The sequence below is a fragment of the Pochonia chlamydosporia genome (genome assembly GCF_001653235.2).
Source record: "Pochonia chlamydosporia 170 chromosome Unknown PCv3seq00010, whole genome shotgun sequence".
Lineage (NCBI taxonomy): Eukaryota > Fungi > Ascomycota > Sordariomycetes > Hypocreales > Clavicipitaceae > Pochonia > Pochonia chlamydosporia.
Genome location: NW_019154045.1, coordinates 631,266 through 648,990, shown reverse-complemented (window position 1 = coordinate 648,990; position 17,725 = coordinate 631,266). Strand labels below are relative to the sequence as shown.

The 17,725-nt window shown below is 47.0% G+C and overlaps 7 protein-coding genes across 7 annotated transcripts; 2 read left to right on the top strand and 5 right to left on the bottom strand.

The window, feature by feature from the left end:
- Window positions 1–206: 206 nt before the first annotated feature.
- On the bottom strand, window positions 207–4,617 carry VFPPC_10146 (ABC bile acid transporter; the record flags this gene model as incomplete). Its single annotated transcript, XM_018288567.1, has 3 exons — window positions 207–1,512; window positions 1,573–4,313; window positions 4,411–4,617. The coding sequence occupies 3 exons, from the start codon at window positions 4,615–4,617 to the stop codon at window positions 207–209; spliced, it is 4,254 nt and encodes a 1,417-aa protein (XP_018137166.1).
- Window positions 4,618–5,244: 627 nt separating this feature from the next.
- VFPPC_14723 (hypothetical protein) lies at window positions 5,245–6,199 on the bottom strand (the record flags this gene model as incomplete). Its single annotated transcript, XM_018292491.1, has 3 exons — window positions 5,245–5,726; window positions 5,788–5,925; window positions 5,983–6,199. 3 exons carry the CDS (start codon window positions 6,197–6,199, stop codon window positions 5,245–5,247), a joined length of 837 nt encoding a protein of 278 aa, XP_018137167.1.
- Window positions 6,200–6,675: 476 nt separating this feature from the next.
- On the top strand, window positions 6,676–6,935 carry VFPPC_14724 (hypothetical protein; the record flags this gene model as incomplete). The annotated part of the gene is made up of 2 exons (XM_018292492.1): window positions 6,676–6,739; window positions 6,799–6,935. The coding sequence occupies 2 exons, from the start codon at window positions 6,676–6,678 to the stop codon at window positions 6,933–6,935; spliced, it is 201 nt and encodes a 66-aa protein (XP_018137168.1).
- An 893-nt stretch (window positions 6,936–7,828) lies between these two features.
- VFPPC_16886 (hypothetical protein) lies at window positions 7,829–8,625 on the bottom strand (the record flags this gene model as incomplete). Its single annotated transcript, XM_018294639.1, has 3 exons — window positions 7,829–8,008; window positions 8,059–8,185; window positions 8,234–8,625. 3 exons carry the CDS (start codon window positions 8,623–8,625, stop codon window positions 7,829–7,831), a joined length of 699 nt encoding a protein of 232 aa, XP_018137169.1.
- Window positions 8,626–8,946: 321 nt separating this feature from the next.
- VFPPC_10147 (ankyrin repeat domain-containing protein) lies at window positions 8,947–9,423 on the bottom strand (the record flags this gene model as incomplete). Its single annotated transcript, XM_022428695.1, has 1 exon — window positions 8,947–9,423. One exon carries the CDS (start codon window positions 9,421–9,423, stop codon window positions 8,947–8,949), a length of 477 nt encoding a protein of 158 aa, XP_022284004.1.
- Window positions 9,424–11,743: 2,320 nt separating this feature from the next.
- On the bottom strand, window positions 11,744–12,574 carry VFPPC_10148 (histidine phosphatase superfamily (branch 1) domain-containing protein; the record flags this gene model as incomplete). Its single annotated transcript, XM_018288569.1, has 1 exon — window positions 11,744–12,574. One exon carries the CDS (start codon window positions 12,572–12,574, stop codon window positions 11,744–11,746), a length of 831 nt encoding a protein of 276 aa, XP_018137171.1.
- Window positions 12,575–13,793: 1,219 nt separating this feature from the next.
- On the top strand, window positions 13,794–14,538 carry VFPPC_10150 (vacuolar sorting protein; the record flags this gene model as incomplete). Its single annotated transcript, XM_018288570.1, has 2 exons — window positions 13,794–14,238; window positions 14,360–14,538. 2 exons carry the CDS (start codon window positions 13,794–13,796, stop codon window positions 14,536–14,538), a joined length of 624 nt encoding a protein of 207 aa, XP_018137172.1.
- Between the last annotated feature and the right edge of the window lie 3,187 nt (window positions 14,539–17,725).

Here is a 17,725-nt window from a genome sequence, read left to right as displayed (position 1 = left end):
TAAGAATACATAGGCAAACCGTTTATACGGTGGAGTAATTTCTTAAACGTTTGAACGGTTTAATAATATCATAAACGGTTTAAACGACGAATGAATGATTTATGGTGGTAAGAAATATCCGCCGCGCATACCTACTCTAATGCTAGACGAGCCCTATAAAACTGCATTATATGTCTTCAAAATCGGCCGTTTCACCGTGGCTCAAATCATGTACTAGAAATAGTCCTTTCCAAAAACACCCTGTCTTGGCTGTCTCTCACTAGTTCGTAAAACGATCCTCTCCTGTTCAAAAGCTCCTTGGGCGTCCCCTGCTCGGCGACGACGCCCTCGGATATTACCATAGTCCAGTCAAACGTCGCAATTGTTCGCAGGCGATGCGCCACGACAATTAGCGTCCCTGTAAACCGCTTCCTAATGACTTCTTGGATTAGCGTGTCCGTCTTGTTGTCGACTGCCGACGTTGCCTCATCCAGAATGATGATCTTGGGCCGCTTAATTAGGGTGCGCGCTAGGCACAGCAGCTGCCGTTGCCCCTGAGACATGTTGCCCCCGCCCGCGCTAATGTGCGACTCCAACGTAAATAGCCCAGAGTTCTTATTGCTGTGACCGTCCTCGGAAAGCAGCTTGACCTGCCGTAGCGCGTCCTCGAGTTCATAGACAGGCACTTTCTCAAAGTAGTCCAGGTTGGAGCGCACCGTGCCGGAGAAGAGTGTGGGGTCTTGCGGAATAAAGGCGATCCTAGAACGCAGATCTGCCAACTTGACCATGGATATGTCGATGCCATCTATTTGGATGAGGCCGCTTCGAGGCTCAAGCAGACGAAGCAGCGAAAGAGTGAGTGACGATTTGCCGGCGCCAGTCCTGCCCACAATTCCTATCCTTTGGCCAGCGCCCACGTGGAATGAGATAGACTTGAGTACAGGCGGCAGACTAGGCGCGTACGCGACTTGAAGGTCTTGAACGTCAACCTCGCCTTCGCACGGCCAGTCCGCTAGCACGTCGTCGCCGCCCAGGTCCTCTGTCTCTAGCGTAGTGTATCCCAAGACGGCAGCAAGGGCATCCATATACGTTTCCAGGTGGCCAAATTCATTAACGGCTTCAAATATAGCACGACTAAGCCCCATGCTAAAAGTAAGCAGAAACCCTATGCGAGTGGTGTCGACGACGGACTTGGAAGACAAAATCAAAACGCCAGTTCCCATGTTAAAAGCTATACCAATACAAGCCAACTGGAAGCTTAGCCAGCGATTGAAAATCCAAAAGTGGCGTCTGGCTGTGGATTCCATATCGACGTGGTGGTGCATCTTGTCAATGAATAGGCCCGTTGCGCCAAATGCCCTAATAGTGGCGAGACCGGCAGTAGTGCTTGTAATGTGCTCGAGGATATCGGTAATGGGCCCTCCATCGACACGTTTTACTGCGGCCCTTGCCTTAACATACATTATACTGATCTTTGTACACCAGAGAAGCAAAATAAATGTCAGAATGCTAGTATACCTAGAGCTGTATATTCTATTTGGAGTTTGTCAGCCAGGCAAGTATCGGGACGGAAAGGGGGAAGATGCTACATACCCAATGCAAATTATTATTGTGAGCTTGACAAAACCGTTAGCGCAGTCAGACATGATGACTAGAGCCCAGTCATCAACAGATCTAGCATCTATTGTAAAAGTCCGGAAAGTTTGACCAAACGGTGTTGCATCCAGCCACCAGAGCGGCATGCGGAGGACTCTGAAGGTCATTTGGCGGAACAAGAGACGAGAGGTACGCAAACTGCCTGATTGTGCATGTTGGCTTGAAATACATTCCACAGCAATGAGCAGGAGAGAATTTCCGAGATATAATTGAAGATTGTGCTGCAGGCTACTTGTATAGCTCGTAATCGGAGTAGGTGATTGAGTTGGCTCTGGCTTCTGTGCTGCATCTATTGACTTGACGCGCCCCAATAGGTATGAGGTCAGGGCATCTAATAGACCAGTGAAAACCAGCCCGGCAATCCAAAAAAAGACAAAAGTAAAACCGCCTGCGGCAGAGAAGAACCGCCGATATAGTGAAAGGTCGCTGCGAGAATTCTTATATTTCGGTATCTCGTCAAGTTTCTTACCATTTGCTGAGCTTTTGTTGTCGCTTAGACCGACTTCATCTTCCTCTGTCATCACTTCAAGTTCGACAAAATCTTTTGACGTAATCTGTTCTATTTCTTTGGCTGATTCGGGCTTTCCTGCATAAGCAATTGTGTTGTTTTCGATGTGGACCAGATACCTGGTGCTTGGTAGACACAACGACACATGGTGAGTGACAAGAATCCGCGAGCGCCCCTTGCACAGATTCCCAGTCAAGGCGTCTAAAATAGCATTCGATACGTGAGTATCCACTGCAGAGAAGATGTCGTCTATAACCAATAGCTGTGCAGGTGAATAGAGTGCCCGAGCAAATGCAAGCCTCGCACGCTGACCTCCGCTGAGTTTGACGCCTTTCAAGCCGATCTGGGTCTGGTCACCGTCGGCCATAGTAGCAAGGTCTGGCAGCAGCGCACAGGCAGCAAGCACGGCATTGTACCTCTGTTTGTTAAAGTTGTGCCCGAAGAGTATGTTGTCCTTAATGGTCGTGCTTTGAAGCCAGGGGGTCTGCGATACATACGCTACTGGGAGGTTGTCGGCTATTGAAGGTGCCTTGATGTGGCCATCCAAAAGATCAACCTCGCCAAGAATAGCTGCGAGCAGCAAACTCTTCCCAGCGCCTGTTTTGCCGGAAATAATACTTAGCTCCCCAGTGGGAAACGTCAAATTAAGATCGTGGAGGGAGAATCGTTGGGCGGCGGCAGCACCTGGCTTGGCACTTGTTACGCCGCTTTGTCCGGCCCCATTGGAAGGCCAGGCAATAGCAGCATCTTGAAACAAAACCTGGCCATCTGGACTTGGTTCAAGCACATTTTCTTGCTCAGGCGACGCTAGGTACTTGTCCAGGCGGCGAGACGTAGTTATGGACACATAGTAGTCAAGTAAGACCAATGGAGTTTGTCGCATGGTCTCTTGAAGTTGTGGCAGCAATGTGACCATCGGAAATACGATAGATGGGGTTGCTTGACCTCCCATGTAGAGATACGTGGAAATAGAGGCCGTCGCAATAAGAAACGGGGTAGTGGTGCCCCAAACTCTACGGAATGTGGTTGCTCTATGGGTCCAGAATAAATGTTTTAGCTCATCCTCACGAACTGTATTAATGTGAGCCTCCCAAGGTGCCTCAAGCGAAGAAAATTTTATCTCTCGTAGCGCATAGAGAGCCTCCTTCATGACTCTTGTCGTCCGGCCTCGCGAGGCTTCAAGTATCTTTCTTGCGGCATGCAACCGTTTGACAGTAACGGTTTGCACTGACAAACACAACATAGTTGTAGCTATGGCGACAAGGCAGCTCTGCCAGCCTAGCAGATTAAGCAGAAAAAATGCAGTGGATATCAACTTAAGTATGGTGGACCCTATGAGGTAATTGACAGAAGTGAACTTGGCCAATAAATTCGCGTCGGACAATACCAAATTGATGGCATCTGGAGCGTTGGTTGAGCCGGGGGATGACGTTTTCTTTTGCTCTTTGGAGTCTTTTCCACGCAGTATCTTTTGAAAGAGTGACGTGACGAGTTGGGCTTTGACAGGTATACCCATCTCGGACCACTGCACCCAAATGAGCTGGTGATTGATGATGCTGTAGCAGATAGTTGAGGCTCCAATACCCATCAGCCACATCCAGGCCTCATTGGGTCGTTGTTTAGGCTCTTCTAGGCACCTAAGAAGTCGCCAAATGCAGTACGTCGAGCCAAGGGCCATTACGGAGCGTAAAAACATGAATGTCCATTGCTTGGCAAAGCCACGGAAACGCTCCATGAAGATTCGATTCCATATATACGCTTCGGACGACTGGATTTTAATTAGAGGCTGGCTTGCTGATCGGGTATCATGATTCAGAATTGGCAGCGCTTCGAGCGTACCAGACTTTGCAGCAAGGACAAGCGCAGCGTTGCACCAATTCATCGAGTATCGAGACAGAGCAGAGGCACTATCTTCAAAGTCGACGGCGCGCCCATCTTCTGTGAACACTTCAGGTCGCCGGGGGATCAGTACCTGGCACAATGATAGAAGGATGGCACAGTACATTTGCAGCCGCACAAGAGATGACGGGTCAGCTTCGCTCAGGCTGCTGGCAGAGAGACACGAGAAAGCTATGAGTGCAGATATCACAGAGCTTGCCAGCCCGCTTTTGTACACGGCAACGGGGCCATCTTTCCTGAACAGCATAAAGCTATTCGCCCAAACAAATAGCTAATAACGAGTGGTGAGCCTGGGTCAAGTCAAGATGTGATGGGAGCAGCCACAAGGCGCAAAAATAGCATTGCTAGAGGGGACGCGTGAAACCTACCCACAGAAACCGTCTCCATAGGTGGGCATGTAGTTCCCACGCCCATAGCTCAAGCTTCCAGCTAATGTTGGTATATTCTCCATTCAGAGCTGCGGCGCTTAATCCCACAGCCGACAGGACAGAAGTGGCGAGTAGCAGCACGCGTACGCGGGCGTCGTACGCTGCCTGCGACTGTTTTGTCGCGGCGCCGTCCCGGTCAGCGTACATGGCGGAAGCTAAAAATGTCTCAATGCCTAAGAAAAAAGCAGATCAAATCACTCGCAATAGAAGCTCTTGGCGGGATTGGAGGTATTAAGAGGTGCAGGGTCCAAATGAGGGGTTCGGTGCTGTGGGAAAGGCGAGGTAATAAATTCCCTTGCCAGGGTACAAAAGGTCTTTCACGCGTTTACGAGAAAATTCTAATCCATAGCTTAGAAGCATAGGTAAGATATGACGTAACTTGTTGACAAACTTTAGCTATTTGAGAGAATAGCCTGCATGATATTAAGCTCCTACTAACAACAATGCGCTATCTAGGCAACTCATGTTGAGTAGCTCACAACTCCAAATTATCGGTTGCTACCTGAGACTTGTACGAGGCTTTAACTCGGCTGGACGGCTCCTGCTTTATTGTCCTTGCTATAACTTTGAGCATAGAACTATATAAGGCGAGGCCTCCAGAGTCTACCTAAGAGATTGTAGCTGGCAGCTATGTCTTATGAGGATGTACCGCCAGCGCGCACATTTCTGGCGTTGAATTCTTCTGCCGTAATCTAGGCACTTTAGCATGGAATCACTATCTCCTCATGCACTTTTAGAAAGAATGACAAGGCTCTTTGAATAGGTGCGTGCTTGTTACTCCGCTGCCTTCCCTCTAAACGTGAAGTCAGCCTTTTGCCCATGTGGCCATTCAAGCTCGGCTTCATCGACAATGGCCCTTTCCCCTGCCCACTGCTGGATTGCGTCAAAGTTGCGGCAGGTGTGCTGCACTTGCAGCGTCGGCAGCGGTACTCTCTTTGCCTCGTCGTATACCCAAGTGAGTGGTGTTACATCCGAGTGGCACATGACAACCAGCCTAAGGCTGTCAATACAGTGGCCAATGTGGTGCGCATCGTGCGAGGAGTAGTTGTAACGAGAGCCGCTGCCGTCAGTTGGGAGGAGATCGTGGTACGTTTCTGCATACCTATCTGGGTAGAAGGCCATGCGCAAGTTATTAAGACAATGAAGCTGATGAAACACGCCTAATTGAATAGGATAGCGATCAGACCCATCAGGTAAGGCCGCGGTCTCGTTGGGGAGATACGCGGCTTGGGAAGAGGGCACGTATGTGATTCCAACTGTATTGTGTTAAATAGAGCACGAAGATGTCTGATTACAATGACGATTTGTAGCACTTACGTTCATACAGCTCGCTCCATAGCCTGTCCGTCTCGTTAGTGGGCATGCCATCTGGACCATCAGCCATGTAGGGGGAATTGTAGCTAAGGTTATCTGGCCAAAGCTCTGTTTTGTACTTGATAGCCCCGGCTGCGGGCGCTACATAGGTCGCACAGTCAGTATGATGACATTCCTCGCCTCAAATACATGACATACAATATAGTTTTTGGCTTGGATCCCTGCCACACAGTAGTAGAACGACTAAGAGCAATGCAATAATCATATATAGAGCGGTAAGGTGAATCCTATAGGAAAGCAGTCGAATGATTGATGCTGTGCATGACGCATTTTTCTCTCGGTAGGACCGCCAGGTACTCTTCTCTAGATGTTGGTTTTCTAGGAGAGTAAACTCAGCGGGATCTTCTGAATTCATTTTGATCAATTTCGTACAGAGTTTAAAATGAAGACGAAGAAATAAAGAATAAATAAAATGATCAAAAGCTCTCACTAGTTTTGGCTGCTAGAAGAAAGGGTGGTCTTGACGCGAGGATGGCCTCACAGCCTTGGAAAGCTAGAGTGCTATTGCCACACGGTGACAAATTCGCGTTGCTACTACGAGCTTGTGTGAGGTAGAAAGTAGAACATGTCAGCCGACCTATACAAATCGCAGTACAGAAACGGCGCCCTGACAAATCTTTTGCCGGCTTATTGAGTGATGCATCCTGTTTGATTAGGGCATATTACCGTAATAATGTGGCACTTTACGTTTGGATATCGTAATGGGCTAACCCTCTCGAGGATTGTACGGCGTGAGTAATTCCGTATATATTAGGCAGTACTTCACTCGTGATACATCGGGTCCAAATTGACAAGTTCAAAACTTTTCTATTGACCCAAAATTGAATCGCCATGAAGGTCTCTGCCATCTACATTGTGCTCACCGCCCTTGGCGCAGCCGTGGCAGCACCAGCTGGTGAGTTAGCTGCTACGTCGTCGACAAGTAACAAGCAGCACTAAAGCATTTTCCCATAGGAAACATTCTTGACAAGAAGAATGCAGATGACACTTGGAGTACTGGGGGTAATGCCGGAAAGCGTGCTCTTGAAAACATTCTTGACAAGAAGAATGCAGACGACACCTGGAGCACCGGGGGCAATGCTGGCCGCTAGGTCTGAGACTCTGGTTACTACAAGGCCACATCTACAGCTCTAGCAAACTCAGGCGTAGACCACTGAAACATGACTGCTAAATGACAATGCTATAAGCTATTACTTTTGCCCTTACGTGATTTTTACGTGAGCTTTGTAGTATTCACCCACATATAGTCTTGTGGCTTCCTTGGGATAAAACATCGTCTGATGTGCTTACCTCCTACCTCATGTGCTACATTCCTTTGTCAAGCTTATGTGCTGTGTCTTTGTTTTGTAGTAGTTTGGTTGAAACTGTCTTTGGCCCTCAAGATAACATTTTCAATCCACAATTGGTTTTTTTTTTTTTTCGGTAAGCTAAATGTAAGCAACTCAGAGCGTTGGCATCAATTGGAACTCAGTAGGTGGTTTCGTAGTTGCAAGTCTCGAGGGTTTGGGAACAGCCACAATAAGAACGAGGTGACGTCTAACGGCATCTAAGATATCCGGATTTTCAGGGAGGAATTACAGGCACAACTGTCTGTCAGGTTCCTCGAAAAATCGGATAGAATTCAAGAACAATATTCCTCCGCTATTAAACCAGATGATGCATTGATGTTCCTAGCGATGATACCGATCCATGATGGAGTAGGTCTGGTGGTTTTAGGAAACACGAACAATTCTTGAATACAATTAACATGTTATAACTCTGCAGTTTCACTGGTCTTGTGTCCCATTTTATAAGTCACTTCTTCATCCATCAAAAGTGTAGCAAAAGCTATTTGACACGAGCACAGCTAGAAACACAAAGCCTTTAGTAGGGCAGAATAGTGTTTGGTCATCTCATGGTCGTAAATATTGCTTCTCTTTGTTTCCTACAGCTTACACAGTAAATCACTCGCCGATCCGCTCAATTGACATGACAACTGAATGATTCAGCTAGGCGGCGGGCGATTAGCAGGAAGCCAGACTGATTTTTCTGACCTTAGTTTGTATGTGTGCGCCACATCCCGACAAGTTCGCATATCCTGGAATCCAGAAATCGGCTTCTGGATAGTGCCGTTGGGATAATGACCCTGACGCTCGATGGTATCATCTCCGTAACACAATATACCCTGAACAAGTTAGAAGAGGGTTGGCTTAACATGTGCTGGGACTGGCATACTTTTCTTAGGTAGTCAAAGCAGTGTGGCCAATGATTATCGTCCCTCGAATCGATTCCAATGTATTTTCCCTCTGCAGACTCTTGCAGTGCCTTGCGTATTGATGCCAAACAGTGAAGCTGGTGAAACCTATACAATTAGTTCGCGTTGAGCTCTCACGTTGGCTAAAATACACACATGGTTATTGCACCAATTTCCTCGTGTCCATCCTCAATGCCTGCCGGGCTCATCTCGATTACAGATTTATCAGTCTCATTCCACAGACTGTCATATACATGATCCAGTGATTGATATCTGAAATCGCCTCCATACTGAGCTCGAAACGTCTCTGGCACGTCAAGCTGAACCCTTTGGCATCGAGATGCTACAATGTGAAGATGAATAATAATCCCAGATTGCAGAATCATTATTAAGGAGACGAGAATGGCTTTCATAGAGAGCAGAGAACACAGCATGCGAGTAGGTTTCAAAGCTTTTTCGGCATAACCGTCGTTTGCATGTTCTGGCCAGTCCTCATCGGGCGGCTTCGAGGACAAAGGATTGTACTTTGATGTGAACCACGGAGGCATGATGGGAAAGCTTGGGAGGAAAATGGATACCATGAGACGATAATGGATAACATATAGGAGCCCACGCAACTATCTAAGTAGTACTTCCCGAAAAGTCACTACAGATCTCTCACCTCATGCACTCTAGATATTACGTTGTGCATGCGTGGTATGGTAATGGGTATAGTAACCCCCCAGGGTGTGTTTCCTTCCCGATGTGTCGGCCCGGACGCGGCAATCAAGCCCCTCCCGTCGGCGACACGGTGCAGGGGAAGCAGCCAAGCCATGCCAAGCCAGCGCCGGTGTCGATTACATTGGCAGCCCAGGGGTGGCACCATCGCATCAAGCAGAGATGTTCGCTCCGTGATCTAGAAGCAAATGAACCAAGGACTCGAATCCCCCTTCAACCGCAACATGAAGCGCTGTACGGCCCATAAAGTCCTTGCAGTTAACGTCTATCGGCAAGCTCAGGGGAGCCAAGTCTAGCGCTCCATTTCCAATATCCATCGATGCATCGGAAAGAGGACTTTGCCCAGCATTGTAGTCCGCCTTTGTATCTGTGCCTCTTTCTAATAAGAGCCTTACCATGGCCTCCAGTCCACGCTCTGTTGCTAAATGTAACGCCGTGCGGCCGTCACAATCTTGTAAATTGACATCGGCACCGCGGTCCAAAAGCAGGCGATACATTTTCTTTCCGAGCTGCAATGTGAAGGACTGATTGGGTATGACCTGCCAAGGCTTGCATACTTGACTGGTCGTCGGTGCAGGTTGATTCTGATATCCACAGAGTTTGACATTTTTCTGGCTGTTGCTGCTCATGTAACGTCAAGATCGACTCTTGCAACACATAAGCATCCCCCGTGTCTGTAAATGTTGATGGGGCAGGCGTAGCCAGCGGCTGAAGTGAGGATGGTAATTCCGCAAGGCGCATGGACTGAGCGACAGTGGCCTCCAGGGCTTTCATCTTCTTCTTCTGGTTATAGCCTATGACAAGTAAGATTTCTTTCGTTGCGTCGAACTTCAGGTTTAGGGTCAGTGCCATACGGTAGTTTCTTTGTGCCTGGCGGTTTCTTTCCCTCTTCCTTGTCTGCTTGTCTTCGTTTTGGCCTTGGTGATTCAACTCTGTGGTATTTGGCACCTCAGCCATAACGAATGATGACCAACTAAACCGTCAAGCCTCTCTTGCCGTTTATTGGTCTTGTGAGTTCTAGGCGTAGGCTCGTCTTTTTAGCATAGCATAAATGATCGAAGATGCAACTTGCAAAATTATCTTTTCGACGCAGAACCAACAAGCCCTTTCTGTAGACTCTGCAGAGTAGCACGGAAACGACCGGTCCGAAGGAAGCCCTTCGTGCGTACCAACCGCACCAGGACACTATAAATCAGCCGCGAAATCACATAATAATTAGCCACGCAAATTCTATAAGGGAATTAATACAAGGGCCTGATGGTTTTACTACCCGGGCCTAACTATTAACCGGGCCTAACTTTCAACGTCCCTGATTCCCCTAAATTATTTCTGTTAAGTATTAGAGATTCTGCCGCATCAACCCAAGTACCTTGACCCTGTGCTTACTTTAGTTATAACGCGCTAAGCCTAGCCGCCTTAGCAAGCAAGATTAATAGCGTTTAAGCTTAGGAGCCTAAGAGCTTGTTAAACTCCCGCCTTTTTTTTTTGAATCTTTTCTCTCTTTATCTGTAAGAGGCGGCGACTGATACATGGGCACCTGGATGCCCAAATAGACTAGCGCACCCGGGTGGCGCCCACGGGTATCATTCGCCATGAATGCCGCAGTAAATTTGCCTAGATATATCTGGCTTTAACACGATGCGGGAACAAAAAAAAAGGGGAGGCGAAATCACGATGTTGACACAGGCTCATTTTTGAAAGAAATTCCTCTCATTTTAATTTTGTGCTGGGAGGAGGGGTTATGGAGGTGGTGGTGGATGAAAAGCGCACGCTCCAAGAATAGCACGGCATAACAAACGCTTGACGGAAGCAGGGTCTAAAATTGTACCACCGCTGCGCTGAAAATAGACACACATACTATAACAGATCTACCCGACGTATGCATTATAGAAACCATGCACCTGCACAGGAGTTTTTCTAGGATCTTGCCATCCACTAGGGACGTCAGCGCATAGTGGTACTGTGGTGTTGGATCAGTTCTGGGTTCTCTGCTCTTGAATCTTCCTCTTTAGTATCTAAGCTCTTAGATCTTCGTTCCAATAGCCTGGATCTTAATTCTCAAATCGCAGAGCTCAGTGATATTTCTTATGGCCACGTTTAAATTATTATATAAAATGTGACATAATTAACCAACATGGAATCCACCACGCCTTTCAGGGAGAGTTATAAAATTAGATACACTTAAGTTTAACTGCAAAATCTCACGTTTCCCTTCGCTTGTGACAAAGACCTAGCTGCTATTAATTTCTTAGCAGCTATCTTTGAGGAAAGATGTAATCTAAATGCCACGGAAAACCAAATTCCTATCTTTATATTACCAAGTAAGCTTGCTCTTATCCTCACATAAATACTAGGGATTACGTTAGAGACCTTAGTTTAGCGTTAGCATCCTTATTTGCAGCTAAAGCTAACTAGAAATATGCGTTATTTGTATGGTAGGTAACATTATAAAGCAGGTATACGGAATTTTAGACCTAAAGCATGGTAGAGTATATAAATATTTTTGTATACCTAAAGGAAGCAATCTAAAGATTTTGCTTGTACCTTATATTAATTAGAGCTCTTATTAGATAAAGCCTTGTATTAGCAATGTATTTTGCTAAGTCTTTACATGCTAATAGGTGCCTTGTAGATAGATGATGTGTCTATAGAACCCATAAATGTACCTATCCCGCTCTGGCATCTTTAGGGAGCAGAAAAGACACGTTTGCTAACCTGATATCGTAAGGAATATAAGACATAACTTGCCTAGCAAAGTGAATTTTCCAGAGACTACTTGCAGGGAGCAGTCTTTGTCCTAGAAACGGTTCAAAATGTTTACGCGAGATACATAATTGGGATGGCAGAGGGCAAGCAGTTTGGCAACAACCACAGGCTCTTCAACCCATAGTCTAAAAGTGCTATTTCCTAGCAATAACAGTGAAATAGTACATCTTGCAAAATAGGAACTCAGTTATTAAGATCGTCTGGCCTAGGTGTCTGTGGAAGGGGAGTGAAGAAATTATGTATTGTGCGCTGTTTCTCGTCAAATGGCGCGCTACCAACTCCACCGCGAGCCTTTTGCAACTTTTCAAGGTGAGATCTACAATTAACGCGCCTAATATCTGCTTGAAATGGTAGTTTCGGGGTCGGCTGCTGTACAACTGTGGAATCGCTTCGAGGAGAGACGATAACGTCGAGAACGCCTGTAATAGCCCAAGGTGGGAATACAACTAGAGAAGAGTCTATAATTAGACCTTGTTTCTCTGGATCTGGAGGTAGAATGATGTCGCCGCGTGGAATTCTGTCAAAGAACGCCTTTGCGAGAACATTTAGCTCGTTGCCTTGTGTGACAATTGCGCAAGCCATTTCGTTTTCGTCGTCGCAACAGAGGAGCGGAATAAGGTAGTTATCCGTGAAATAATTTGCCTTGAGTCTCATTTCGTGCATCCAATCTGAATTGTCAATGGATAACTGGTCCTTGGGGCGGCTTGAACGAGCATCGGTGCTCTTTTGGCCGCTCTCAGTATCTTCCCGTCCCTGGAGCTCCCAGAGTTGAATAGCGTTCAAGCTCCTTCCCCGGACCTTATTCTGAGCGTCGCTAATAGCTTCCGCTGTCCTTACGCAGCACGTCAGCGGAGACGAGAAGACATGTGAAATCACGGCGTCTTTAGCTAGCCTATCCGCTAAGCGGTGGGCCTGGACGGCGCCATGTGTCGTTAGGGGCGAGTTAATGACATTAGTATGTTGGCTGGCGACGTTATTAACAGACTCGGCGTGGCGGATGAAAAAGAGCCGCATTATGGACCTGTATGAGCGCATATGCATATGAACTGAATGAATTGAACCAGGCGAAGTCGCATGAAATGCAGCCAGTTTGACATATTTCAGCTTCTGACGAGTCACATGACGGACCAAATCATATTATGACCAGGCATTACCAGCCACATCCAACCTGGTACTTAGGAATAGAGCCTTCCACCACCAAAGCAAGAAATCCTGGCAACGAAGCGCAGTTGGAAGCGTTACGCGGTGTTGTTCATTATCGACATTGGTGAACCAATCATACTGTATTTGAGCGGCATTATTGTGTTGTTCTTGGGTTAACATTGCGACAGGTCTAGTAGACTTAATTCAGGGAGCAGTCGGGTGTGGTGCTCTTTGGCAGGGGCTTCCAAGTTTTTGCGATTGTGATTGGACGTCCCATATTGCAACGGCAGCAAAGGTGGTGGGAGTGCACACTGGACGACATCTAATCTAAATATGCTGGGGTGCCTAGGTAACTTAGTTAAACCAGACTTTTTCGCTCTGCCTGTTCCTAAATCAATACATACCAGACCAAGAGGTACGCCGTGGTTTCCTCCTATCATAGAAGCTAAAATGGCGACGCGCTGTAGTTATATTCGGCAGAGAGAACAACGTCTCCCGAATTCCGTCCGTATTCTTTGGACATTCGTTAAATATCCTAATTCGAGTGTACTTATCCAACGACCGCGCTATAAAGAACCAAACTTAACTTTTGCAGAGTATCAGGGCAAGATGCACATCTAGCACAAGTACCTACCTCAAAAGTATAGGATGTCAGCCGGTGGACAACGCCAATACAAACTGGCGACTGGGGCAGGTTAATCCAATAGTAGTCTACTCATCTCATTATTTGGCCTCAGGTGACACCGTGGTGCCGACGGTCGAGATAAAAGAATTGTTTCGGCCATGACTTAAACGGAATGCAGACGCGAGAAAACCGGGCAGAACGCAAGCCGGGATGTTATAGCATAACGAGATTCTTAACATCACAGTGCCCAGCTGAAAATTCCTACATATAGGCACCCATACCCCTCTGAGTCAAACAAGTCCCCAGCTCCTAATAATAAACAACTGCAAGACGCTTTAGCTGTGTTCCGACTGAAGGCGACTTTGAGCCTCAAACACAGCAGGATCAACCGCACTTGCTGCTCCTTTTTCGTTTCACAACTTTGCTTCCGTACAGTCCATTGCGGTTCATCCAACGATGAAAACAATGGCATTCTTCAGCAGAGTGGTGGCCATATGGTTCCTCCCGTTGTCCATAATATGGTCCTCAGTCCTTGCCGAGGAACCGTTGATGACGGTCAACAGGTTCGAGAATGTCGCTTTCCTAATCAACTTTTTCGGAGGCAGCGACATTATTATGTTTAAAGATGAAACGAAAGGAAACCTCTACCGATTAGCAGATGCAGGCGTCTCATGGCAACAAATTAAAGATGTGCCAATGAACAAGGCTCTCCGCCTTATTATGCATCCTTTCGACAGAAGAAGAGCGTATATACTTACAGCCTCCAAGATTCAGTTTCAAACCGATGACCGCGGCGAGACATGGACCAGATTTGATTCCAAAGCTCTGCCTAGCAAATTCAGCGATAACATACTGATCTTCCATGCGCGCGACCCTGGCCGAATCATTCTCAATGGAATGGACTGTGAGGGTATGTCATGTAACGAGCTGGCAACCTACACTATCAATGGCTGTAAAACCAATAGTTATCTTTGGCGTAACACGTTAGGGTGTCGGTGAGCTCCTTTCTTTTCTTTTAACTGTTTATCCAGTCGAGATGATCTGCAGAGATGCTCCCGTTTGCCTTTCGCCCACAACCGCCCTTGGAGAGTTAGCCATCGCTATACATTCTCTGATTTGGAGACTTCTGCACTGGACGGATGCAAACTTTGCGCTTTATTCAGGACTGCGCTGCTTGGATTTGCCGCTGGGACCACGGGCCGTCGGCTGATGATGCGGTGGCTCGCCATCGTAGCATAGACTCTAAGGCGTCTGACTCAATTAACCGAGGTCAATCGCCGACGTACAAATTCTTCGTGGAAACCAACAGGCTTGTTACCGACAGTTCATTTCCCGGAGTTAAAACCGGCCTCGGAGGTGTGAAATATATTCGAAAGACTTGGAAAACTAGTAGCGGTTAGGCTGCCGGTAACTACGCATACGTTGACGTCTTCTCAATACCTGGTGAGAAATGATGCTTCTCCAAAAGAATATCCGCAATCTATTAAGCCGCGGTAGGGAGCTACGCACACCTTAGGTAGAATACCATCGGACGACCACTTCAAGCTAAGTCTAATTTCTCGGTGGCAAAGCGCTGGCTCTTCGATTGTGATAGTGACCACATCGACTGCTCGTACAAATCTTAGCAGTGAAGCGCGAGGGAAAACAAATAATGCCTTAATACGCGATAAATCATTTGGATTATGCGTCCTGGCTCGTGGTGAAAGGCAGCTAGCAAACTATACTCCAGATAGTCTTCATTTTGCCAAGGCCAAGGGGCTAGATGTCTAGTTACTCTACTTGGGAAAGTTCATCGTAGAAGACCCACTTGATGAAACCCCCTCCCGTCAGATCGAGGTTGCTTTAGGAGTCGAACCGGTTGCTGGCAGTCCCAATACACATCGGAGGATTGGGTTGGCTCGGAGTGGTACTGTCGAGGGGACACAAGGTCTGGAAACCTTGTTCAGCAAGCAGCAGGCTGAACTTGTTTTCCTAATCTAAGGTGCTCCCACATGACGTATATGTTTGGGGCCCGCTTGTGAATTTAAACTTGTCAATAACCGGCTACATCGCAGGCCAGATTTAAACGTCGAGAGCCACAATATGCGTTACCCGAAAACGAAGCTTGTGATACCATTGCCAGCCAAAACTACTAGTGCCCAGGTAGGAGTAACGTACCAGTGTAAACAAGAGTGCAATACCAAAAGCTGCAGTTGTTACAAGGGAGATAAAGAGTATACGGTTTATTGCCATAGCGATAGTTTTTACCGAGGCGGCGATTGAGGCTGAGTTGGCGCTAGTTGAGCGACTGAAAAGGAAGAGAGCGAGAAACACATACAGTACGAAACATTAGTAAATCACTTTGGGTACTTGCTATTCACAACTACCCCAGACCACTCGCAGATGTGGATATTCGTGACTGTCCTAGAACAAATGCCCAAGTTATTACTGTTGGTCCCTTGAGATTCTGAGAAATTTGCCCTTTAGGCTACAGTGAGTGGCTACCCATGCGCACATCTGTCAACTGGGCTGCATGCAGCATCCTGATACAATTTACTGCCGATCACGCTGCCGATCAAGCCACTAGGCGTGCTGTGCCGGATTAACATTCTGACCCCCACTTTGAAACCTCACCTCTTTTAAAGTTTGTCACACAGTTGCGCTAAATCTATCAGCATTTAATTACCTCCCAATAATTGACTCTCTCTGTTAATTTCAGTTTCGATACGTTAATAACTAGTTAAAATTTGCTTCATCCGAATTAATCCTAGCAAACGCCGTATATCCCTTAGCATACAGTCGAGGTATATTTCCCGGATCAATCGTTATTACCGCAAGACCTATAGTCGGTTGGCGAACATTTAGACGTCATGTCACCATGTAGTACGACATGGCGTCATGTGTAAATGGGAAGAAAGAGGCGTTGAAGTGTCCTGTCCCAGCAGTTGAGGACTTAAGACATCGTGGAATATCCTGCAGAGTTGATGCTTCGTTGAAGGAGAGGTTCGATGATTTGGAATTGGCTGTATTTGGCATCTGGGGGAATTCGGTGCGGTTGATGGCGAGAATAGCTTTAAGACTAGCTAACTCTGCCTCAACTGCTGCGTTGCGTCGACGCAACTCCCAAATCACATTATCGATATTTTGTTTATTTTCAAGCTTTTGCACCTCGGCCTCAAGCCATGTTACATAGTCCTTCCTCTTAGCCCGTGATTGTCTCTGATATTCCCGATCTCGCGCCCGCTTGCGAGCTAACCGCGATTGATTACAGTTAGAGCTGTATTGCTGATCTGTGATAGAATATTTGTCTTAGTAAGGATTTAAAAATTTGTATGTATCGGTTCAAGTTATGGTCTACCTTTTAATTTTACGCTATTGCCTGGCTGCTGTATATTGGGTAACTGTATAGAGCCCTGTTTCCTGGCGGGACATTGCCGAGAGAGGAGCCGGGGGTGTTTTCCAACCATGTCAAGCTTGGCGTTTCGATTATGACTTGAATAGTACTGTGTTTTGAATGGTCTTCCGCGGGGCATTACAACGGCTTAAGGCGTGAAGTTATATGCTGGTGAACTTGCCTACACTCAAGCACAATTCAGCCTTGGCAGATTGGAGCTTTCGCTCTAGCATTGTACATCTTAAACAAACCAGTATGAAGAGTCTACACACCGAAGAGCACTGCCTGCTACGGGGACTCTCCAAGATCCAAAGCTCAACTTTAGATTGCAGACGTTCTGACGTCGGATAAATATTGAAACAATGGCGATGCTTGAAATCCACAAGTTGGTCTCCCTAAATTTATGCCTTGTCTATGCCGCCAATGCCTGAAGGGTTGTGGCGGCGGCAGAGCAAATTTCCTACTTCGGTCCATCTTTCAAACCTGCCACCAGCCTAATACTCCTGCTGCCAACTAAATGCGCCCCGGCTCTGGCCCAAACTTCAACTGTCGCAGATCAGCAACCTGCGCCACTTCTACCAGGTCGGAGGGTTTAAGGCACTCTCTGATGTTTACGTCTCTTCGTTTCTGGATTGGCCAGTTAGTGGCCGCGCACAAGAGCCCTGACATGGAGCACCTCTCTCACATATCAACAAGCTTGAGCTGGCGTAGCATGGGAAAACTGAGTCGCCTGGTGCTTAGCCATTGCATTAAGCGTACTTCCAGTACACATATGAGTTATGAGAACTCCGAAGCTCATGGTAAATAAATATAGGCGACAGCGAATAAACACCGCAGTTGAGCTTATGCTCTTGATAAGCCATGCCGAGAGACAGTATGTACAAATTGTACAGCTGTTGTCCATACAAACAACAGAGAACTGAGCGAATTTTAACCTCTGTCAGTCTCAAGTCAGTATCTTATGCAAACAAACGACGCTTCAAAGTTCCTATTGAGCTGATGAGGTACAACATACCCGCCAGGA